General features: G+C 41.9%; 2 protein-coding genes across 3 annotated transcripts in view; one reads left to right on the top strand and one right to left on the bottom strand.

Annotated features, from left to right (window-relative positions):
• The first annotated feature begins 647 nt into the window (after positions 1–647).
• On the top strand, positions 648–25697 carry slc35b4 (solute carrier family 35 member B4). 2 transcript variants are annotated; one of them, XR_013548779.1, is made up of 11 exons: positions 648–758; positions 4938–5051; positions 6057–6159; positions 6869–6918; positions 9236–9317; positions 12370–12430; positions 13334–13443; positions 14372–14447; positions 14754–14829; positions 16519–16835; positions 24750–25697. XR_013548779.1 is itself a non-coding variant. In XM_078419534.1 (10 exons), exons 1-10 carry the CDS (start codon positions 682–684, stop codon positions 16754–16756), a joined length of 987 nt encoding a protein of 328 aa, XP_078275660.1. In that variant the 5' UTR covers positions 648–681; the 3' UTR covers positions 16757–20120. The 2 variants fall into 2 exon arrangements, 1 of the variants encoding a protein (XP_078275660.1); XM_078419534.1 differs by lacking the exon at positions 24750–25697 and having other exon boundaries at positions 16519–20120.
• The window catches only part of lrguk (leucine-rich repeats and guanylate kinase domain containing), a gene marked incomplete at its 5' end in the record, with an annotated part of 76874 nt that continues 72863 nt past the window's right edge, over positions 21687–25697 (bottom strand). The window contains 2 exon segments of the mRNA XM_078419533.1: positions 21687–21963; positions 23553–23719. Of these exon segments, the coding sequence (XP_078275659.1) occupies positions 21749–21963; positions 23553–23719 (382 nt within the window).

The following is a 25697-nucleotide window of genomic DNA, read 5'->3' as shown; positions in this document are numbered from 1 at the left end:
TGGAGTTTAAAGTGAGACTATAAATAGAACTGTACTACAAGCCCCGGCATGCCCTGCGACCACGGGTTGCTTCGCGGTAGGACTACATCTCCCGGCGCGCATTGCGGGAGAAGCATGCGCAGTGAGAACGACGCATCCACGGACTACATGTACCGGCGCGCATTGTGGATGAAGCATGCGCAGTGAGAACCACGCAACAACGGACTACATCTCCCGGCGATTTATTCACAAAATGCTGGAGTAACTCAGCAGGTCAGGCAGCATCTCGGGAGAGAAGGAATGGGTGACGTTTCGGGTCGAGACCCTTTCTTATACATCTCCCGGCGCACGTTGTGGGTGAAGCATGCGCAGTGACAACGGCGTATAGGCGGACTACATCTCCAGGCGCGCGTTGCGGGTGAAGCATGCGCAGTGAGAAACACGCATCCCACGGACTAAATCTCCAGGCGCGCGTTGCGGGTGAAGCATGCGCAGTGAGAACGGCGCATACACGGACTACATCTCCCGGCGTGCGTTGCGGGTGAAGCATGCGCAGTGGGCCGGCGAGGGAAGAAGGGGGAGAGCGCTGGTCGGTGGACGTGTCGCTTGCGGTGCAGCGAGGGGAGAGGAGGGGAGGGGAAGCAGCGAGACGCGGGGCGGATTCAGATCGAGAACGCGGGGATCCTCTCGGCCCTCGCCACCATGCACCCAGCCTTCGCCATCGGCCTGGTGTTCCTGGGTTGCAGCAGCAACGTTGTGTTCCTGGAGCTGCTGGTGAGGTGAGGCTGCCTGGAGCAGGTCTGGCTGATTGATGCCCCTCGACTCAGGGGCAGTTGAGCACCCTGGCCTGGACAAGTTGCTGGGGAAACTGTGTAGCGTGGTTGCTTTCAGTCAGGGCCAGGTGGTCCCACCTTGAGTCCACGCTTGTTCCCAGCAGTGGCAAAACATCAATGGATTAAAAGGAGAACTTATGAAGAAGGGTCTCGACCCGAAACGTCACCAATTCCTTCTCTCCAGAGATGCTGCCTTGTTCCGCTGAGTTACTCCAGCATTTTGTGTCTATAATAGATAGGAAGGCTCCCACACTGACCTTTCAGTCCTGAGCCTCCTCCACTGTCAGTGTCAGGCCAAACGCAAATTGGAGAACCAGCACCTCATATTTCGCTTGGGCAGCTTACAAACCAGCGGTATGATTAGTGATTTCTCTAATTTTAAGTAAGCCTTGAATTCCCTCTCTCTCCGTCCTTCCCCACCCTAGTCGTCCAACTAGTTTCACTGTCATCTTGTTTTGTTTCACTGTTTGTATCCATTCGTTATCACCTTCTCCACAGCCAGCAATTGATCGTTATGGCCTCCACCTTACCTTGATCATCTGGCTGGCTTTGATTTATTCTTTTCACACCTTTCATTCATTTGTTCTTTGTACCTTTTAGAAGGATGAGAGGGGATCTTATCGAAACATATAAGATTATTAAGGGGTTGGACACGTTAGAGGCAGGAGACATGTTCCCAATGTTGGGGGAGTCCAGAACAAAGGGCCACGGTTTAAGAATAAGGGGTAGGCCATTTAGAACTGAGATGAGGAAAAACCTTTTCAGTCAGAGAGTTGTGAATCTGTGGAATTCTCTGCCTCAGAAGGCAGTGGAGGCCAATTCTCTGAATGCATTCAAGAGAGAGCTAGATAGAGCTCTTAAGGATAGCGGAGTCAGGGGGTATGGGGAGAGAGCACGGACGGGGTACTAATTGAGAATGATCAGCCATGATCACATTGAATGGCGGTGCTGGCTCAAAGGGCCGAATGGCCTCCTCCTGCACCCATTGTCTATTTTCATAACTCTAGGTTCCCGCCGCTTCCCCTGACTCAGTCTGAAGGTCTCGACCCAAAACGCCACCTATTCCATTTCTCCAGAGATACTGCCTGACCCATTTTGCGTCTATCTCCGATAGGAAAGGGATATGGGGTGAGTGCAGGCAAATCTAGCTTAGATGAGTTGGACTGAAGAGCCTGTTTTCCATGCTGCATGACTCTATGACACAAAGTACTGGAATAACTCACGGGGGGGGGGGGGGGGGGGGGGGGGGGGGGGTCTGGAGTAAATAAATCTTCCCATCAAAAAGCAAAACTAGTGCTATTGTGGTAAAATATATTTACCTCTGGTGAGGGAATTTGAAGAAGGGTCCTGACCTGAAACATCACCTGTACATTCCTTTCATTGATGCTGCCTGACCCGCTTAGTTCCTCCAGCACTTCATGTTTCTAGCATCTGCAGTTCCATGTGTCTCCATTTTATTGATCCACTGCAAAATCTCCTAAAGATATGCCTACTTGGATGAAGTTCTTTATTTTGGAGTTCCGTCAGTCCTTCTTACTGCATCCCCACTGTGATTCCTCCTCTTTGACCATGTTCCGACCCAGACTTGCAGTCAGAAGAAGGGTTCTGACCCGAAGATTTGTCTGTCCATTCTCTCCATAGATGCTGTCTGACCCACTTTGCAGCATTCCAACACTTGTACTCACGATCCAACAACTGCAGTTTCTCATGTCTCCATTGCTCCCCATGGTGGTTGGTTAAAACTGACACAAAACTATTTTGACTGTTGAAAGTCAGGCAATTATGTTTTGCTGTGGTGCAGGAGATCTGTAGGTGGTAAAGCATCAGATCCTCTTCCCACATGGTTGGAGTATATTTTGCTTCTGCCTGGATTCTGTGCTGGTTTTCCACAGTGACTCCACAGTTTCGACCTGGGCCTGAACAGTTGAGGACAACAGTTTATAACAGTTTTATTAGTAGCAATGCTGAATATCTGGAGTCCATGCTTGTCATTTTGGAGCTTTGGACTACTATATGTTTCTGGTGACTCTTGAATTGATCAGAAAGTGCAATCTTCAGCATATTATTATTAACATTACGTATTCAGTTTTGGACCAGTAATCTGGAAATCTCCCAAACTATTAAACCAAACAATTTTAGTTTACTCTTTGCTTGTGAGACGGTGACTTGTTCCAAGTTCTATCCGCTGAGAAATAATATTGTTTTTGTAATTTACAAGTATAATTTGTTTTGCATCCCATGTTTAATTTAGATTGTGTCAGAACTGTGTAGTCAGAACATTTCTACCTAATTTCTACCAAAAAGGTTAGGCTTAAACTCCAATGTTGTACACAAAGAGTGGCACATTGCCAGATGTACCATCAAATGGAGCCCTACCTGCTGCTCAGGTTGATGGAGGAACCTGTGGCACTGTTTTGAAGGATAGCACAAGAGCTGTCTTCAGTGTTCTGATCAACATTTATTCTGAACAATCTACAACACATCCTGTGGTGTCATTGCGAGTTTGCTGCTAACTTTGTACACTAGTACAGAACTTTGGCTGTGAAGTGGTTTTTCAGATCTTGAGATGAGAAAAAGCACACAAATGTATTGGCATTTAAAAAAATTGTCATGTGTACCTTAAAAAAATGAAAAACTTTGTTTTGCGTGCTCTCCCGGCAAATCGAATCATACCCGAGTTCAATCAAACCGTGCCTGAGAATGCACAAAGTGCTATCGTAACTCAGTGGATCAGGCAGCATCTGTGGAGGGAATGGATAGGTGACGTTTTGGGTCATGACCCTTCTTCCGGCTGGTTGAAGTGGGGGGAATAAAAGCTGGAAAAGAGGGAAAGATGGGACAAAGCCTGGGAAGTGATAGGTGGATACAGGTGGGTAGGTGTGATTGGCAGATGGGTGGACAAAGGCTCTGCCAAAGGATTGGCAGATGGGTGATGCAAAGGAGGCAAAAGGGTCCCAGAGAAGATTGATATGTAAAGCCAGAGGGTGGGGTATAGGTGGATGGAGAAGGGGAGGGGGAAATGAGCAGGATATTGGGAGAAATTGTTCACTCTGGTTTGACGGGACGGACGGGGGGGGGGGGGGGGGGGCTGGAAAGCGAGCGAGAGAAGGGCAGGCTCGATTGTCAGGAGACGTGGTTCCCCCCCTGCTGTGGTGGATAGATCCCTCACCCATGCTCCTTTGTTATTCCAGAGTTCTACTCTTCCCCCTCCCAGAACAGGGATAGAGTTCCCCATGTCCGCACCTTTCACCCACCAACCTCCGCATCCAACACATCATTCTCCAACGTTTTCATTACCTTCAACGTGATCCCACCACCAATCACATCTTCTCATCCCTACCCTTTTCCTCTTTCCGCAGAGCCAACTCCTGCGCCTCCTTAGTTAACTCATCCCTTGCCTTCCCTCCCACCCAAACCACTCCCTCCCCTGGTACCTTTCCCTGCACCCGCAGGAGATGTTATTCCCGTGCCCACACCTCTTCCCTTACCTTCATCGAGGGACCCCAACAGCCTTTCCAGGTGAGATAGATGTTCACGTGCACCTCTTCAATCTTTGTCTATTGCATTTGGTGCTCTCGATGTGGCCTTCTTGACATCCGCGAGACAGTAAATCTGGCACACATGATTTTGATCTCAATAACCATATTGACCTTGCTTGATAACCTTCAATTTTTTAAATAATGTCTGTATTAATAACTGCTAATCATTTCCCTACGTCAGTTGTAAATCGAACTGGTTTGCAGCTTTGTGCTTTGCATGTGTTTTGGAATAAAGAATTACATTTCTTATTTTCCACTCTGTTGGATCTTTCCCTGAATCTGAATCGGTGCTTCAGCTATCTCTTTTGCCACTTCTTTTGCGACCCTAGGATGAAGGTCAATCAGGATCTGGAGACTTGTCAGCCCATAGCTCCAACATGTAATTACTTTTATGTCACGGCATTTATGTGTAAAGTGCAAACATTTTTATTATTCAGTAATTAGTGTTCGAATTTGCTCTTGATTTGATTCTATGATTTATTTCAAGGGAAAAGCTATTTATATCGGTAAATGTTCCAATTATTGGAATTAGTTGCTAAAGCCTCAATTTCATTGCATTGTGGTTTAAAAAATGTTTTGTTTTCAGGGATTTCCCAGGATGTGGGAACATTGTGACATTTGGACAGTTCGTGTTTATAGCATTGGAAGGCTTAATCTTTCAAGCTCACTTTCTCACGAAGCCCCGGGCAATTCCTTTAAGGTACTGGAAACATTTTCTTTGTGATGGGTTGGATACATGTTTTATCGAAGATAATTGGAATTCATGTTTCATAACGCTCTTCCTTGTTTGCACCCTTCTGCAACTTTCCCATCTCTGTAATTCTTGTAACTGTCAGTTCTATGTTATTTTTTCCATTCAGGTCTCTTGCACGGTTCAAATAATTAATGGCTCTGCTATTTCATCTGCCGAGACTTTAAGGTGTTTTAATGCCCCTCTCTACCTCTTGCCTCAGGGTTTAAAATCCCTCTCTGATCTGCACAAGAAACTTCCAGATGTTTTGCAGTTCTTTTTTAATTCCTGAGAAGTACACTGCCTTGTAATCTATATACTAAAACTCTTGTTTGTTTGTTCCTGAACTACAGCCAAAATGGTACACGACTATTGCGTGACAATTTTAGGCCCACCTTACTCACCGTCGTCCCTTTGGTGCTAAAGGAAGAAGTTTCATTGAAATCGGTGTTACATTTTTAAAGTTATTCACATTTTAAAGTTTAAATCTAAATCCTAGGGAGGGGGAGGGGGTTGAGAGAGGATAAGGGGAGAGGGGTGGGAGGAGGGAGGGAAGGGGAGGAGGGGAGGGGGTGGGATGGGGAGGGGGTTGGGAGGAGGTTGGGAGGGGGTGGGAGGAGGTGGGGGGTGGGAGGAAGGAGGGGAGGGGAGATGGGGGGAGGAGGGCAAGGGGGGAGGAGAGGGTGCTGCACCAATGCAGGTAGGTTTGGGCCCAACGGGTCCACTTGGTCTAGTTCCATTTGTTCCATGTAAAAATCCTAGTTCCATGTAAATTTCCCCAATGTGGGACGAATAAAGGAATATATTATTATTATTATTATTTTATTATTATTAAATATTTGCAGTAACTATGCCCCCTACGATAATCAGCCTGGTAATCTTTTTTGTGATAGTATCTGCTCTGTAGGTTAAGTAATTACTCTTGAAGTTAAGTTCGCGCTTTTCACTGTTTTCACCTCTTTCTTTTTTACATAGGAACTATTACGTTATGGTGACCATGTTTTTCCTCGTGAGTGTTGTTAATAATTATGCCCTCAACTTCAATATTCCAATGCCTTTGCACATGATCTTCAGATCGGTAAGTAGTTTCTCACCTATCAATATGATAAACAAATAATGAAACTAATGACAGTGACGGGTATGAAAAGTTTGTGTTGCCTATGTATCATTTCACGATTGGTGCAGAATATCGATGAATCCATCCTTTTGATCCTTCAAGGTCACTTCTGTATTTTGGATTCAACATGGATTCATTTTGAACACCACATTATGCTTTCCATAGAAGTTTGTGTCGCTTAACTTTGATGTTCACTTGAGCCAGAAGACTAGAGTTTAGTACCACCTTTTAAGAATATGCCTTTTATACATGTTCTTTCCAAGAAAGTAAATGAAATGCCTTATTATGAAAAGCCTTATTCTACACACAGCACCCTTATAATCGCATGGGGACATGACAATTTTATTTTCATTCTTTTTTGGCTCCACTACGACCAGTACTGTCGTTATGTTGATGATGGAGCAATCGGCAAAAGAAACATGAAATAGCACCTTCATCCCAAGGTTTCATTCTGGAACAATCTCTGGTTGATAATTAGAGAACCAAATTGTAGAAGACCGATATCCCAATAACAGTTTCTTCGGGGCTGGTTGATACACCAAATGATGTTAATCTATTTTAATCCATTTTCTTCAACAAAGAAAACATTCTACTATTTAATGCATTTTGCCAGAATCAAGAGTGCAATGTACAACTAAAGTTTGTATGATGGTCTTCTATTATTTTTCAGGGCTCTCTGATAGCCAACATGGTTCTGGGAATCATCATATTAAAGAAAAGGTCAGTTTTTATTATTCTGCCTGTTGTCTCTCTGTGTTTACTGATTAGGTCAGCATTGTCTGCACGACTTGTTCTTTGTCATCTAAATCAACAAATTGGATGAGAATGTACAAGTCATGGATAGTAAGTTTGCAGATGACACTGAAATATGTGGTATATGAGATGATCAAGAATTAGAGCATGATCTTTATCAGTGGGCCGAGAAATGTCAAATGGAGTTTAATTCAGATGAGTGTGAGGTTGCTTTTGTGAAGTCAAACCACGGGAGGACGTTCACAGTGAATGGTTGGGCCTGGGGGAGTGTTGTGGAGCAGTAGGATCTAAGAGTACAAGTACATAGTTCCATGAAAATGGTAGACACAGGTAAACAGTGTGGTGAAGAAGGCTTTTGTATGCTGGCCGTCATCGGTCAAGGCATTGTGTATAGAAGTTATTTTTAAAATTTCAAAATAGACTTTTTTTGGAGAAATAAATATATATGGTTTGTTTTTGGGGGTTTTTGCAATTGTACAAGACATTGGTGAGACTGCACTTGGAGCATTGTGTTCAGTTTTGGTCACCCTGTTGTGGGAAAGATGAACGAGAGCAGAAAAGATTCATAAGGGTGTAGCCACAATTCGACGTACTGACTTCTGGGGAGAGGTTGAGCAGGCTAGGACTTTAATCATTTGAGCATAGAAGACTGAGGAGTAAGGTTATGGTGATGTAAGAAGACTATGCAAATAGTCTTTTTCCCACATTTGGGAAATCAAGCACTAGAGGGCTTAAGTTTAAGGAGAGAGGAGTGAGATTTAATAGGAACATGAAGGCAAACTTTTTCATGCAGAGGTTGTATGTACATGGAATGAACTGTCCAATGAAGTGGTAGAGGAATTTACAATAATGACATTTGGACCAAAAATGAAAGGTCAAATCCAGGCAAATGAGACCAGCTTAGATGGGCATCTTGGTCAGCGCGGAGATAGGGCTTGTTTCTGAGCTGCATGATTCTCTGACTATAGGCAAAACAGTTGATAGCAAGCAGCTTTGAGAGTTTTAATGATAAATGTGGATCAAGCAAAAGTTTTTTTCACACAAAAGGTGGTGGATGTATAGAACAAGCTGGCAAAGGAGGTAGTTGAGGCAGGAACTATCCCAACATTTAAGAGGCAGTTAGACAGGTACATGGATAGGACAGGTTTGGAGGGATATGGACCAAGTGCAGGCAGATGGGACGAGTGTAGCTGAGACATGTTGGCAAGTTGGGCCAAAGGGCCTGTTTCCACACTGTATCACTCGATGACTCTAAAAGATTGTACTTGCAGCATTTGGAAAGACGAGGAAATAGAACTAGGATCTAGCAAAGGTAGTGATTTTTTAAAAAAATTAAGAAATTTTACAATTGTTTTACAGTGTAGTGGCTATGGTAATGTATAACAGGTAATTTTCACTTGGTAAAGTGTTGGACATTGCAGTTCATTTTAATGAAGATTCCAGTGAGCTTTGGGGAAAACACTGGCCTGTCTATTTGCCTTTACAACTCTAGTTTCACACCAATATGTTCAGCTTTTAAATGTTAGCTAAAGTGAGCGAACGGGACATTTAGTGAGTGAAGCTGATCACCATCACCAACGACATGAGACAACTAGATAATGGTTAAATGTGCAGGAAAAAAACTGCAGACGCTGGTTTAAATCGAAGATAGATACAAAATGCTGGAGTAACTCAGCGGGTCAGGCAGCATCTCGGGAGAGAAGGAATGGGTGACGTTTCGGGTCAAGACCCTTCTTCAAAGTCCAAAGAAGGGTTTCGACCCGAAACGTCACCCATTCCTTCTCTCCCGAGATGCTGCCTGACCCGCTGAGTTACTCCAGCATTTTGTATCTACCTTAGAAAATGGTTAACGTAGGAGACCCGAGAGACTGCAGATTCTGAAATCTTAACCAAAAAAAGTAAAGTGCTGGAGGAACACAATAGGCCAGGGCACCATCTGTGGAAGGAAGAGGACAGGTGATTTTTTGGGGGTCGGAACCCTTCTTCAGATAAGTGGTAATGCATATTGGCTTTGCCATTGTTGCAAGTGCCCTGAGAACTAATTATAAGAATTAATAGGGTGGTTTAATTGAGGTCAGTAGCCTTTATCCTTTTTTAAATGCAGGACCTCTACTGTGTTCTTGGGTTGATGTGGCCCCTCTAACTTGAGGCCACTTGTAGCTGTGAAACAAAGCAATCGTTTAACCCATGCTGAGCAAAGAGTGTGAGCATAAGCACTTTTATACAGTAAATTGTTGTGACACTAAATGATTTATTTTTGCCTTTTGCTGCTCTGTTTTTACAGATACCCGGTTGCAAAGTATATTTCAATCGTTCTGATTTCACTGGGGATATTTATCTGTATGTTTATGTCTGCAAAACAAATGGTAAGACTTTGACATTTATGCATAACAATTTATGTAGGGGATGATATAAACTGATTCATTGGTATCTTGCAAAAGGAAATTGAAATGATACAATGTTTTCAAATACACAGGATGTGATGTTAAAATCCAAAGTAATGTACATAATACATTATTACATATTACATAATGTATTTATTTGCCAATGTTACAGTAATAAACTCTTGAGAATGCCTTACAGCATTATCAGCCCTTTGAAATTAAAATCTAAAGAGTAATGGGCAAAAAGCAAAAGAAGATGGAGCTATTGGGAGCTATTGGGCAGTCCTTTCAAATGATTGGTGTATTTTTTGTCACCTGTAAGTTTATGAAAGGTGCTGTTTCTAATGTTTAATAAAATGAAATATTTGCATCCTTTCAACAAGAATTGAAAATAACACTATGCTATTTATAATTACCGAAGAGATAGGTGTGATCCACACACGAGGGTTTCTAGAAGCAGGAACGTAGGAGTAGGCTTACAGCCTTTGGAGTTTGGTTTCCTACTCTAAGTGATTGACACTGGTCCTCTACCTTGATACCATATTCTTGATCTCTCTGAATATCCTCTGATGTTTATTGCATCTTGAGATCTATCTTCTTCTTAAATATACCTTGTAATTTTTTTCACATTTGAGTTCGCACATTTGCTGCTCCACACTTCAAAATCAGTATAAAGTAATGCTGTGTTGCATTTTGAGTTATCACCCAATGCTTCGCACAGTGAAACTCAAATCCTCACTTAACAGTGTCATGCTGTTAATTCTTACGCGTGCATTTATTTTTCCACATTCTCTCCCAACTCTTCCCTCTTTGAGTAAGGGATCAGTCATTTTCATTAACTGTGGAGAATGTGTGTGTGTATGTGCGAATGCCAAAGGACCCTGTGCATGTGCTTGAAGTGCTAGGGGTTATTTCCCTGAAATTTAGAGTTCAAAAAAGTCAAAAAAACTTGAACTATCAATGCGACCCACTCTTGTACCTGGTTTAAAAGCTCTGATATACCCAACGGTCAGTTCACTGCCAAATATTAATTATGTTTAATCTCCAACATTGACACGCTTTGCTTTTTGACAAGTTGTGTCGGAAAATAACTGCAGATGCTGATACAAATCGAAGGTATCACAAAAAGCTGGAGTAACTCAGCGGGTCCACAAAAAGCTGAAAAGGGTCTCGACCAGAAACGTCACCCCTTCCTTCTCTCCTTTTTGTGATACCTTGCTTTTTGACAAAGCAACTTGCTTCGCACAATAGAAACAAGGAACTGTGGATGTGCTTGTTCAGAAAAAAGGACACAGTGTTGGAGTAATTTGCTTCATTTATTTGCTGCCAACTGCTTAAAATAATCTTTTCACCATTTCTGTTCTGCCCTTTAGGCTTTTCCGTCATCCCCATTCCCTTACCCATTATAAATATGTGAAGAATATCAGTCTGAAGAAGGGTCTCGACCCGAAACGTCACCCATTCCTTCTCTCCCGAGATGCTGCCTGACCTGCTGAGTTACTCCAGCATTTTGTGAATAAATATGTGATGTGGATGCAGACTTGAGAGCTGTCATTCCATTCTTTCTAGTCCCACGTCATGGTTGTCTTACTGTACCTTTCCAGAATTGGGCTGTGTATATACAGGGCTGGCTGATCCTCAGCCACAGGTATCTACCTCTGTTGACTCCAGGTTGATGTGTTGAATGATACTTACTTTTGACCAGGTGAGCGAGAATAGACCTGAGCCAATAGGTAGCTACAATGAATGGGCTAAGCAGAAACAAAATTCAGATTGCCCCTTTGCCGTGCAATTGATACAGAGCTGAGGACTCCGCTGGTTCAAATGCTTGACATTTCTAGTTGCTATTTTTAAATGCCCTGGATTGATTTCAAGGTTGTAATCTTACCCAAGGGTTCAGATGGCAGTTACAAAGCATTCAGACTCTGCCCTCCTGCTTTTGAGCCACTCATTAGTATCTGCGGCGATTTATTTTAGTTGCCTTGGTCACGTCTCTTACCTTGTAAATGCTCCGGCAGCGTAGGATTCAGCTGGGTTACCAGCCTTAGTTTTAAAAAAATGATAAAAACGAAAGTGTACATGGCAGTGCATGTGGAAATGCCTTAAATCCAAGTACTTCACCTTCCCTTTGAAGGGTTCAAAGCAAAAAAATACTGTGGGAACTGGAAATTTTGAAATTAAAAAAACATTAAGGTGCTGAAAATACTCAACTTGTCAGGCAGCATGTGTGGAAGGATAAACAGGGTTAATGTTTCAGGTTGACAAATGGTTTCTCCTTTGTGCCAGGGTGCATGTTTGTTGTAATACATTTTGGTCGAGATCCTTCTTCAGACTGAGAGTCAGGGGAAAGGGGAATGAGAGATATAGACAGTACTTAGGGGAAATGAATGGAAGAAATGCAAAAAGCACCAATAATCAAGGAAATGTGGGGCACACAATGGGCCATTGTTGGACGTGGATTAGGTAACAATGAGTAAACAGACAGAGGAACTAAAAAGGACGACAGTAAAACTAGTACGACAACCAGGGTGGGGCAGGGACGGAGAGAGAGGGGATGCAAGTGAATTTCTGAAATCACCTGAAGTTGGAGAAGATAATATTTATACAGCTTGGTTGTAAGCTGGCCATGCGAAGTACGAGATGCTGTTCCTCCAATTTATATTTGGCCTCACTCTGACTGGAGGAGGCCTAGGACAGAAAGGTCAGGGTGGGAATGGGAAGGGGGGTTAAAGTGTTTGGCAACCGGAGGATCATGTTGGACGAGGCAGACTGAGCGAAGGTTTTCAGTGAAATGATCACTGAACCTGCGCTTGGTCTCGCCAGAGTCCCAACCAGGAACAGCGGATACAGTAGACAAAGTTGGAGGAGGTGCAAGTGAACTTCTGCCTACCCTGAAAGGTCAGTCGGGGTCTCTGAATAGAGTAGATGAGGATTCATAGACTTGTACAGACCCTTCAACCACTGTGCATTAAAATCTGAATTCTATTTTTGTGTAAAACTGTAAAATTACTATTATAATTCCTTTTTATTTCAGTCTTCACATACAAGTGTGTCTGACGATGGCAGCTATTCTGCATTTAATCAGTGGTTGATAGGTAAGGCAATATATTTCCGTGAAAAGGAAATGATAAATGAATCCATGTTGGAGAAAGGTTATGCAAAAATGTGATGAAATGCATGTGCATCATAAATATCAGGCCATTTGGACCAAATGGACTTTTTCTGTGGTAATTCTCCCTGGAAATTCTGTACCTGTACTAGAGATTTCAGCTCGACAAGGAGGCTTGGATAATTGAATCTGTCGTTTTAAGCTTGGTTATATTTCAAATTCCATAGATGGAATGCAGGATTCTTCCTGAGTTCTTTCACTTTAAGCTTAATGAAAAATAAAATGGTAAAATAGATTAATGTTCCCATCTACGATCATAGTTTAGGTTGTCAAGATGCACCTAAGCAAAGACCTCCCATCACATCATATTGGGGTGGCAGCTGGTGCAGCTGGTACAACTGCTGCCTCACAGCGCCAGAGACTTGGATTCGATCCTGACCTCAAGTGTTGTCTGCGTGGGGTTTGCACGTTCTCCATGTGACCACGTGGATTTCTTCCGGGTCCTCCGATTTCCTCCCACATCCCAAAGAAGTGCAGGCTTACAGGTTAAATGGCCTCAGTAAATTGTCCCTCACATGTCGGGAGTGGATGAGAAAAGTGGATAATATAAACCTAGTGTGAATGGGCGGTTCGGCGTAGACTGGTTGGGCCAATTTGTTCAGCACAACCATTGTGGGCCGAAGGGTTCATTTCTGTGCTCTACTATTCCATGTTCGATCTTGTATATCTCCAATTGTCAATTGTCCAAGGGCAAAGGTTTTTGATTTAAAGATTTTTCTAACTAAATAATTTATCCAGCACCAGCTGAGTGTTTTCCTCTTGTGTGGCATTAACTGTCTTGACCTGTGCTTAAATATTATTGAAACCCATAATTTTCTCTTTCCTCAAGGTGTCGCTATGCTAACCTTTGCACTTTTCATGTCGGCCAGAATGGGCATCTTTCAAGAGACGTTATACAAGCAATATGGGAAGCACTCCAAGGAGGCACTGTTTTACAACGTGAGTGCCAATAATAGCTTGCTTTTGACTTAGGTGACAAATAGAGAAGATGCTGCTTCTTAAAGTGGGAAGAACCTCATAAAGTCAAGTTTAGAAACACTTAGCAAGGTCAATTTGTTTTTTAAATGGGGAAAAAATCAAATAATTTATCTGACATGTACACTGTTAATTGGGACAGTGACAATTTCTGTAACTGTAAGGTATAGCAGCAAATCATTTCTAAAATTATAGCTGTTCGCAGAAACTCTGTCTCACAAATGAAGAGGTGAGACAGGAGATTATGTACTTGTTTCACTCTATATCTAGGCTGGGGTTGCAATGGCAGCTGAGATTCTCAGAAGTATCAACTTTCAATGGAGACATTAAGTAGGTTTCTGTCTGCCATGTTGTGTAGATGTAAAAGTTCCCTTTGCCCTCATTTCAAGAGCAGAGTGATTCCCCTTGGCACCCTGACACCAATTAGCTGGTTGTTAGATGGTTATTGCAGAATCTTGTGTGCAAAATTGTACCTTGGTTGTCATGCATTGCGCAAATGCTGTGGTACCTCAGTCCATCTAGAGATCCTGAACTGTGTGTCTCCAGTATTACAATAGAGACTTCCCAAAGATATTCTTCTTCTGTATAACGTGGCATTTTGTCACAGTCCAATCTGTCTTTACAAACCGATATTGTGTATATGCGCAATAGGGCGTGGGACATGAGAAGGGTCTTGACCCAAAACCTTACCTATCCATGTTCTCCAGAGATATTGCCTAACCCCGCTGAGTTACTCCAGCAGTTTAGCAGTTAGTGTCCTTTTGTGTAAATCAGCTTGTTTCTACATGGGACATACTCTTGGTTTTCACTTGTCCACTCCAATGTTCTTGTACTAAATCAGTTTTGGATGCTCAATGATCCCAATTCAACTGCTTTCTTTCTTTCCTTTCAGCATTTCCTTCCATTACCTGCCTTCCTCTTGTTTACCTCAGACATCTACAATCATGGAATCCTCTTCAGCCAGTCTAGTGAGTGTGTTTAACTTTTTGCAGTTACCAACTTAAATATAATTTTGAAAGCCAGAATACTATATATAGAATCATATGCATTAGTGGTATATTGTATTTGTGAACTGCGTGCACAATTTCGAGTGGAGGAAGAAATAAGTAAAAATGTTATGATGGCTTGAGATGATGTGAGGTATGTGGAACATTAACTCTACAAAATTCAGTGCAGTGTTACATATGTTTTATGTTTCACCCTGTGTATCCATGTACTGCTAGAAACCTGTTTATAGGAGTGTGACAATGCTTTTTTTCATATTTGTTTTATAGAAGCAATTGAACTTGTGCCCCTAGGAGTGACCATGCCAATTATGTGGTTTTACCTCACAATGAATGTTCTAACTCAGTATCCTTTTCAACATTTAAAATCCATTCTGATACTTTGGCAACTACCTGTGATAAAAAGGATATCTCCAATCCATGGGACGAGGTCAGAAATGACGACCAAGTAGTAATTTGTGTCATTGTTTTGAAGTAGAATGAGATGCTGCATTAAACTACTCCCATCTCTTAAAGTCTTGAAGGGTCTCGACCCGAAACGTCACCCATTCCCTCACTCCTAGATGCTGTCTAACCTGCTGAGTTATTCCAGCATTTTGTGATACCTTCGATTTGCACCAGTATCTGCAGTTATTTTCCTAGCCATCTCTTAAATGTCTTGGTAACGTTGCAAATGATGAAGAATTTCCCAAACCTCTCAGTGACATTTTTGGGTAGAAAGCACACTTTCTGTCATGTGTTTTCCTTCCTCCATGTGACCTCAGTTTTCTAATTTGACTTTCTTTTGAACACTTTATGTCATGTCCATAATATTTTGGTTTTTGATCACATCACAATGGTCCACACAACTTGCAGCAAGATGTAGATACATCAGAAGAATGTCTCAAACACTCACCAGAAACTTCATCGAGTTCCATTATTCCAGCTTACTGGGCAGCTTGCAGCCTGCTAGGAAAATAACAGCTTGCAGCCCAGTGGTATGAATCTTGATTTCTCTATCTTCAGATAGCCCAGGCATTCCCTCTCTCTCTCTCTCTCTATCCCTCCCCACCCAAGTCGCACTAGGTTCTCATTTTCACCCAGAAAACAGCTAACAATGGCCTGTTTCCTTTATCATTGTTACTTTTTTGCATATCTTTCATTCATAGTTCTTTATCTCTTTACATCATCGTCTTTATCTCTTGTTTCCCTTATCCCGAACCAGTCTGAAGAAGGGTCTCGGCCCGAAACGTCACCCATTCTTTCTCTCCAGAGATGTTGCCTGTCCCGCTGAGTTATTCCAGCTTTTCGTGTCCATTATTCCATTCCCATGTGTTATGGTTATTTAGATTGAACAAAACAAGCAGTTACTTATCTCTCAATGTCTCTTGGAAGAATACTTCTCTTCACTGATTTAAAGGAAGCACTTTTCTAATTTTCATGCTTATTCCTCTCTTTGGTTAAATAAAGAAACAGTTTTTTCCTCTCCATCACCTCCAAGCACTCCGAAGACAGTTCTTCTTCATATCCCATCATGGTAACCCTGAACAGGTTTAGTCAAGTCTTTGAACCAAAGCTAACCTAATGATTATTGCTGTTGATATTGTTTATTATTGTCATGTGTGCTATCAAGGCAAAGCATACTATACATAAGTATGTCAGGCATAACAAAGAGACAATAAGCAGAATGCAGAATGTTGTGTTACAGTTACAGAAAAAGTGCAGATTAAAAATGGTGCAAGGGCCGCAACGTGAAAGATTGAATGATCGGGTATTTATGCCGATCATATGAGGCTTGTTCAAGAATCTGATAACTATGGGGACGATGCAGTTCCATGAACCATGCCTGACACTAAAATCCCCTACTTCCAGTTCCCAGCTGTACCACTTCCCATTTCCCTGATGTTTCCTGCTTCTGTTCCTTTTTTTTGTTGGTGAAACCCACATGCCCCTCCAACCTCTTCAATGAGTGCCCATGATGGATCAAATGGGAAAGATCATCATTTAAGAGTGTGACCTAGTGAAATGTTTTTTGTCCTTAACTTTGCTTTTTCAGATATGTTTGCATCCGAGGTGTTTTTATTCTCACAACAGAGTGCACATCTCTAACAGTCACACTTGTTGTGACACTTCGCAAATTTATCAGTCTGATTTTCTCCATTGTTTACTTCAAGAACCCCTTTACCTTCTGGCATTGGGTTGGGACATCAGTGGTCTTTGTTGGAACGCTCACCTATGCTGAAGTTTGGAAAACCTTGAAGCAGCTCGTGTACAGAAAGAGAAAGGAGCAGTAGTTTTCTCCTGGGCAATGAGTCAAAATCCAAAGAAGTTACAGAGGATCCCCAGTAGTAACAGAGACTGGGTGGTCTTCAGGTATTCTTTGAAAATACTTTCTTTTTAGGAAAGTCTGCATTTATTCAGAATAATAAATTTAATTGTTTCTTTCTTGTGAAAACTCTATTCTTATCTCCTCCCACCTATTTCTGAACTTTAGATCAGGTAAGTCTGTAAATGCTACATGGAGCAGACCAGTTGCCATAAAGACAACCATGTGAAGTAATGTTCATATGCTTAAAAGTAGCAGAGTAAGATATGTGTAATAATTAGTTGTTATAACTGCATTTTTAGTAAAATTTATTGCCTGAAGAGATGGTTCTGTGCTGGGTTAAAACTTTGGGAGACCGGATGGCACTGTGAATTTAATACACTGCCTCAGGTGCTTTGACTTAGTTCCATATCTATGTAAGATTGATTGAGATGTTTATGACATTGGAACATATCAAGTCATAAAATAAGAGGTTTATACTAATCATGAATTTGAGGGGTAAAAATCCTTATCTGCTGGAATTGGGTTTGGCGGTATTATCCCTAATCCTCCGTTACGCAAAAGCAAAAGAAATAGCAGGAATAGGTCTTTTGGCCTGTCAAGTCTGCTGTGCCATTCTGTAACCCCACATTTCTTGATTTCTTTAAAATCAATTGCCTCCAGAGTTTCTTAGATGGTGATTCCAAAGATTCAATCCACTTTTAATATTGTGATTCCGGGACTATTTCATTTCTTTGGGGAAATGCATTTCATTAGCTTAAGCCTGTGGGAATGTGGGGGGGTCACTGTTTATAACAACACAAGTTTTATTGGACAGAATAACCATCAACAGTACATATAACATCAGTTATGTTCTCAGCAAATACGAGAACAGATGTGAAGGGGGTAAATGACAGTCTTCAGTTCAGTGTTCCTATATTAAATAACAATCTCAGGGATGAACAAATACACAGAGAGGTATTTTAGAGAATGTGGACAATAGTTTTTATTCATTTGGCACTAATTAGTGCCCAAATCTCACCACCAGTGAAATCTTACCACAGCAATGTTGTTAAAATTTGTCATCAAGCCGAAAGGTGATATCAGTGCAGATGAAGAACAGGTAGATTGAAGTTGTAGATTTTAAAGACCATCTTTAAGCATGAAGAGAGATAAACGTTGATGGAACAAATTTCAGCTGCATGTTTAGTGGTTCATGTCGTGATTAAGTTTGGGAGTAATTGCAAGATCAAAATTGGAGTACAGATATGGTGGACGATTGAAAACCGAATGGAAATTAAAGGGATAGGGTGAAACCAAAAAGAGATTTCAAAGCAAGGAGGAGAATTGTCAAATTGATGCTTAACCAGGAACTAATCGTTCTCGTGAGAAAAATGTTGAAAGACTAGGGCTGCATCTGCAGGAGTTTAAACTTAAGATATTGAGGAGTCTGGTTGTGGAGAGGATTTTGAACAATGGTCACTGTTAAAAAACAGAGTTGCCCATTTAACACAGGAAGAGGTGAAACCTTTTTCACTTTGAGGGTGGTGGTTATATGGAACTGCCAGAGAAGATAGTGGAAGGCAGGTACTGTAATGACATTTAAAAGACATTTGGACAGGTACATGGATAGGAAGGTTTGAGGAATATGAGCCAAATGTGGGCAAGAAGGACTAGCTTAGACAGGGCATCCTGGTTGGTATGGGCAAGATGGGCTGAAGGGCCCATTTCTAAGCTAATTCACTCTACAAGAGTCTTCAGTGACTGTTCCTCAAATGACAGTGGAAGTATAGTCTTTGAATGCTTTTAGAGCAGAGGTAAATAGACTCTTGATAAGCAAGGAGAGAAAAGGTTACTGTGTTTAGACTGCATAGCTGTGATTACAGCCATGATCTTGTTGAATGGTGGAACAAGTTTGAGGGGCAGAATGAGCCTCCCCTGGTCCTAATTTATTCATGGGTGTAAGTGTGGGGTGATTGGTGAACAGTGCTTTCTGTGTTGGGCTGTGGGTAGCAGAGTTGTGGATGACATTAAATTTAAGATGCTTGAAAGGGGGAAGTCAATCATTCGTATGCTGGAATAGTTGAGCCTAGAATTAACAAAGGCTGTGTGGATGAAGGTTTCTGGAGCAGATGTGCTGCGGCAGGCGTAGAGTAGGGCACATTACAGAGATTGTGAAAGATACTCTTGGAGCCTCATAACTCCAAGGTTATGGGTTAGTTTAAATTTTAGTTGCCATCAGGAAATTGGATTAAGTCAGTGGCTAAGGTACAGAATTGTGATGAGAAGTGAATTGGGAGCAAGTGGCTGTCCACCATTTACACGTGGAAAATAAACATAGTTTTTAGATGAGTAGATAAAAGAGAAGAAGGGGGCCAGTCTCCGATCTTTCAGGTGGGAGTGGGATGTGGGTTGCTGCTGTTGTGAAAGCATCAGAAGATAATCCATCCCAGGAAATTCCCAGACCGAAGTATAGCAACAGGTGTTTTGGATCCCACCCATGCTGAGTAGTGGAGATGTATTTTTAAATGTTAGTTCTATACTCCCAGCTTCATTCATATTGTAATTAAAGAAATATTTAATAAAGAAGCTGAATTCCAATGCAAATCTGAATGCTGTCAGGATGTAGAAGAGAATGGGAAGGTGGGCGGATGCCTACATTTGTCAGTTACTGCACTTCAAAAGTAATACATTATATAAAATACTTGAGTATTTCCAATTCTTGTAAGTATTAACATCTGCAGACAGGCTGGTTTCTTCAGAAATGTTGACACTTGAGATTTTATTATTTATTTATTGATTCCTTTTCTGTTCAATGTGAGAAATTTGCTGGAATGGAAAATAATTATATCTCTCTCCTTCCTAGTGAATCTTGTACATGAACTAATATAAAATCAGTACGATGGCGCAACCACATTTTCTTCCTCCTTGGTTATCACAATTCATGTCCTTTGAATGTGCTGTCTGGGAGCATTTTTATGTATAAAACCACCTGTGGCCCCAACCGTAAAGAAAATGGGGCAATATTTCTTATTTATAATATCAGACCAAGGCAAGTTTTGCACATTATGGCCTGCCTCTGGCAGTAAATTTTAACAGGATCACTTAAGAGTAAGCGATACAAGTTGTAAGCATTTAAACCTCTACAACAGCAGAAGAGCCTCTGCCTAGATGAGACTGTTGTGAAAACTTTTGCCTTTTGCTTTGAGAAGGTAGATTTTTGTCTAAAATGTGTGCTTGATCAGACCTCAGTATCCGAGCATTCTGCTGTAGCTTGTGATGTTCTTTCCTCAATAAAATGCATTATTTTCCGTTTACTTTTGTCTTATGTTTATTTAACGTGTCTGATTCGGTCTTGGTTTGCAATCTTGAAACAAAATGATAGCATATCATCCGCATACTTTTAGACAATAGACAATAGGTGCAGGAGTAGGCCATTCAGCCCTTCGAGCCATTCAATGCGATCATGGCTGATCACTCTCAATCAGCACCCCGTTCCTGCCTTCTCCCCATACCCCCTCACTCCGCTATCCTTAAGAGCTCTATCCAGTTCTCTCTTGAAAGCATCCAACAAACTGGCCTCCACTGCCTTCTGAGGTTCCATCCACGAACCAGCCATTCCCCAAATAAGTGTTGGATGCAGTACACTTATTCCAAACAATAGGATAAATGGGAGTTCCGGTACACAGAAATCCATGCAGGTCAATGAATCTGCCTGGAAACAGGAATTCCATGCCTATGTTTGCAACCAGTTTGCACCTAATTGTTGCATGTATGCAGCTTAATTGAGTAATTTTTTGAGTAGGATTTAGGAAGTTAATGTTCATGATCTCACCACAGTGACTGGTGCCTTTCACTAAAAGACAGAAGCAATTACTATACCCGACTTGGTGCTGACCTCGTCACCCATGAGTTATGGTACGGTAGGATCAGCCCCATTACTTTTGACTTATGAAGTAATTCCATGAAAGATTTAACATATATTGAGCTGAGTTTCAAAATGGATTGTTTTAAACACATTTGCATTTTACTTGACTTCATAGAAGGTTGAGAGGCGATCTTATAGAAACATATACATTTCTTAAAGGCTAGATGTAGGAAAAATGTTCCCAATGTTGGGAGAGTCCAGAACCAGGGGCCATAGTTTAAGAATAAGGGGTAGGTCATTTAGGACTGAGATGAGGAAAAACTTTTTCACCCAGAGAGTTGTGAATCTGTGGAATTATCTGCCACAGAAGGCATTGGAGGCCAATTCACTGGATGTTTTCAAGAGAGAGTTCGATTTAGCTCTTGGGGATAAAGGAATCAAGGGATATGGGGAAAAACCAGGAAAGGGATACTAATTTTAGATGATCTTATTGAACTTATTGGGGGGATCTTATTGAAACATATAAGATAATTAGGGGATTGGACAAATTAGAGGCAGGAAACATGTTCCCAATGTTGGGGGAGTCCAGAACAAGGGGCCACAGTTTAAGAATAAGGGGTAGGCCATTTAGAACGGAGATGAAGAACTTTTTCAGTCAGAGAGTGGTGAAGGTGTGGAATTCTCTGCCTCAGAAGGCAGTGGAGGCCAGTTCGTTGGATGCTTTCAAGAGAGAGCTGGATAGAGCTCTTAAGGATAGCGGAGTGAGGGGGTATGGGGAGAAGGCAGGAACGGGGTACTGATTGAGAGTGATCAGCCATGATCGCATTGAATGGCGGTGCTGGCTCGAAGGGCTGAATGGCCTACTCCTGCACCTATTGTCTATTGTCTATCATGGCTTGAAGAACCAAATGGCCTACCCCTGCACCTATTTTTCTATGTCTCTAGATGCAGTTAATGTAGTATATAAATGCAAGCTGTTGTTGTAGTGCAGATATTACTTAAGTCATCAGAATATTAATAATAAAAGTAGTGTAGACCTAAGTCATCAGAAGACTAAGAATAAAACTTTTAATTTTGATATTTCAGATACCGTGACTGGGCTGGGGAAAGTTTTTATTTCAAAGAGCATATGGCGTGCTCTGGGTTCACTGGAATTTCAGCAGTTGTCCGCCCAGATGGAATTCCAGGCAGAATAGGCTTGATGTTGAATCCAAGTCGGGGAGTAACTGGCTCATTGGTTTTGGCTAATACCTTCTTGGACCAAGGCTGTATATCTTCGGGGGGTTTTGCAGTTCCAGGTTTCTCTTTATCAACTGAACCCCTAGTACCTGCACACATATTTGAACATAATTTAGTAATTGCTCATCCTTTGAGGGGAAAAAATGTCAAGAACACATTTTGGTGAACCTATTCAAACTTCCCGCTACTCCCCTTTCCCCTCAACCGAACAATTATGACTTTTAAAAGACATTTGGACAGATAATGTGGATTGAAAGGGTTGAGTGGAACATGGGCCAAATGTCAGCAAATGGCACTAGTCCAGAATGCCAACCTGGTTGGCATAGACAAGGTGGGGTGAATGTCCTGTTTCATAATGTTTTGTAATGGATAATGGTCACTAGTCTATTTTTAAATTGGAGGTGTCAAGAAGGAGGAGTCAGGTATGAGCTTTATGACAGTGAGCAGGGTAGAAAGTGCCAAAAGTAATGAATTTGTGGAGTTCTGTATGAGTCCTAAAAACATTCACAGATGTTGCTGTACCTTTCTGCTTCAATTAATTTTATCTATTGTTTCTAACCACTGATTGTTAAAGTAATTCTTGACAACTTTGATCTACATCCTATCACAGCTCTTTCCTCCATTCTCTTCATCCCTCCCTTTGCTATTTAAAAGATGCTGTTTTCTCACTTTTCAGTTCTGAAAAGGTTTGTTCGTGTTGACTATTTTTCCACCATAGATGTTGCTGCTTCACCTACTGATTGCTTTCTATATTTTCTGTTTTATCTCCATTAATACCCTCACCGTAGGGCGGTACGGTGGCGCAGCGCTAGAGTTGCTGCCCTACCGCGCTTGCAGCTGCGGATTCCCGGGTTCAATCCCGACTACTGATGCAGTCTGTACGGAGTTTATACATTCATCCCGTGACCGTGTGGGTTTTCTCCAAGATCCTCGGTTTCCTCCCACACTCCATACAGGTTTGTAGGGTATTTGGCTTGGTATAAGTGTAAATTGTCCCTAGTGTGTGTAGGATAGCATTAATGTGCAGGAATCGCTGGTCGGTGCGGACCCGGTGGGCCGAAGGGCCTGTTTCTGCGCTGTATCTCTAAACTAAATACACGTTGACTTCATTTCAATAGAAACTTAAGTCAGATGTGGACTCAGTTTAGGTACTCTCAGGCCCTATCCCACAATCATCTTGGAAACCTTTCAATTTTGAATAGAAAGTTTGATTATTTATGTCTGCAAAATCTTCTTTGTATAAATAATTCACCAGGTGAACTGAATGCTCCAGTGCATCTTTTTTTGTTTGTTGTAGTTTCATTCACACCATTAATGTAACAAAGCCAACATTTACATCAAAAAGCATTGTTAAACTTTGAAAGCGTAACAGAAGAAGAAAGTCTCAAAGATCTATTGAACACTACTGCTTGGGATTAAAAATCTTCTGATTTTAGAAAGAACACTGAAGGAGGTAGATGCTACCAATTTGAAGGAATTAGTACCAGAGTATGCAAGGAGTCTTGATTATAACAATGTAGACACAGCTAGGAATACTAGAGAGATGTAGGACATCACAGGATAGAAAGAAAAGCGGTAAGACATTAGAAGGTCAATTATCAAAGTGATTTAGATAAAATTAAGTTGTTAGACATATCACTTTCTTTTGTGGTTATTTTTGCTGTTGTGATAAACATACCTAGTGTTATCTTCAAATCTAATAGAAGCGTTTTCATGTTTCCCAACGTCTCAGTATCAGGCTGTATAGAGGAGTCAGAATCTGTTTTACTAGAGGTGGTCTTGTTTGTAAATACATCAGCTGAAGTAACCAATGATTCTCCATTACTGATATGGGTTATATCAGAGCTGTCATAGAAAACAATAATGTGGTTAGAGACCATGCACTACATGGAAATAGTCAATCTTTTATCTGTACTTCTATTAAACTAAAATATTGCAATGTTAATGAGTGCCAAGCATTAATTAGGGTGTAAAATCAACCAGAAAAGTTCCAGTCAGCCAGAGAGCAATTGTGAGCCTCAGATTTCTATTTTCATCTCTCCCCGGAAGAAACATATTTTTAGATGTTAGGGCAGGGAAAAGGTTTCTAGTGTCATACAGCACACAAACCGACCCTTCAGCATAACTTGATAATGCTGACCAACATACCCCATCTAAGCTAGACCCATTTGGCCATGTCCCACTAAATCTTTCCATCATCCTTCTAAATCTTTCCTATCCATGTACTTGTCCAAATGTCATTTTAATTGTTGTTATTCTACCTGCCTCAATTACCTCATTTGGCGGGTCATTCCAAATACCCACCACGCTCTGAGTGGACAAAAATGACACATCTGTTTTTTATTAAATCTTTCCCAATGTCCTTGATCACCCCTTAGCTTCCTGTGCTCCAAGGAATAAAGTCCTAGCCTGCCCAACCGTTCCCTATATCTCAGGCCCCCGAGTCTTGGCAACATCCTTGTAAATTTTTCCACACTCTTTCCAGCTTAATGATGTCCTTCCTACAGCAGGGTACCCAAAATTCAACACAATACTCCGAAAGTAGCCTAACTAATGTCCTATACAATTGTAACATAATGTCCCAACTTTAATAGTCAATACTGTGACACCACTTATAGGGAATTGAGCACCCATATTCCTAGATCTCTCTGCTCCACAATACTTCCCAGGCCTCTACCATTCACTCTGAAGGTCCTGCCCAGATTTAACTTCCCAAAATGTATCATTTCACAATTACCTGCATTAAATGCCATTAACCACTCCTTAGCCCACTTGCCCAGCTGATCAAGATCCTGCTGTAATTTTTGATAACCATTGTCACAATCTGCAATCCCACCTGCTGCAATCTTACTAATCATTCCTTACATGTGCTCAGGGCTGTCAACACAAGGAAGGCTGCAGGCCCGGATGGAGTGACGGGAAGGGTGTTGAAAGAATGTGCAGACCAGCTCTCAGTGGTATTCACGAAGATCTTCAACCTGTCCCTGTCCAAAGCCATCATCCCATCCTGCCTGAAATCCGCAACAATAACCCCACTGCCAAAGAAACCAGTCATCCGTGATCTCAACGACTACCGTCCTGTTGCACTAACCCCAGTCATTATGAAGTACTTTGAGAAGCTGGTCCAGCAGCACATCAAAGCCAGCCTCTCAGACACTATTGACTCACACCAATTCGCTTACAGATCAAACAGGTCTACAGAGGACGCCATTACTACTGCCCTACACACCGCACTGACCCATCTTGAGCGGCAGGGCAGTTACGTGAGGATGCTCTTCATAGATTATAGTTCAGCATTTAACACGGTCATCACGGACAGACTGGTTTCTAAACTAACTGATTTAGGACTCTCCCAATCTATCTGTAACTGGATTAAGGACTTCCTGACCAATCGGCCCCAGATGGTCAGATTAGGCCCTCACACATCCTCCACTCTCACAATCAGCACCGGCTGCCCACAAGGATGCGTGTTGAGCCCTCTTCTCTACGCCCTTTACATCCATGACTGCACCCCCCACTCATCCTACCAACGCCATCATCAAGTTTGCGGATGACACGACTGTGGTTGGACTCGTCTCAGGAGATGACGAGACAGCCTACAGAGATGAAGTCCAAAAACTGATAGGATGGTGTGCGGAAAACAATCTGGCTCTGAATCCTTCCAAGACAAAATAACTCATAATAGACTTCCGAAGACACAATATGGGCTACACACCACTGCATATCAGCGGGGTTTGTGTGGAAAGGGTCCCTGCCTTCAAGTTCCTGGGCACGCATATTGCTGAGGATCTCTCCTGGACCACAAACACCATAGCGGCAGTCA

This window comes from Rhinoraja longicauda, chromosome 23 (assembly GCF_053455715.1).
Source record: "Rhinoraja longicauda isolate Sanriku21f chromosome 23, sRhiLon1.1, whole genome shotgun sequence".
Lineage (NCBI taxonomy): Eukaryota > Metazoa > Chordata > Chondrichthyes > Rajiformes > Arhynchobatidae > Rhinoraja > Rhinoraja longicauda.
Note: the sequence above shows the minus strand (reverse complement) of the source record. Positions and strands in the feature narration are given on the sequence as shown.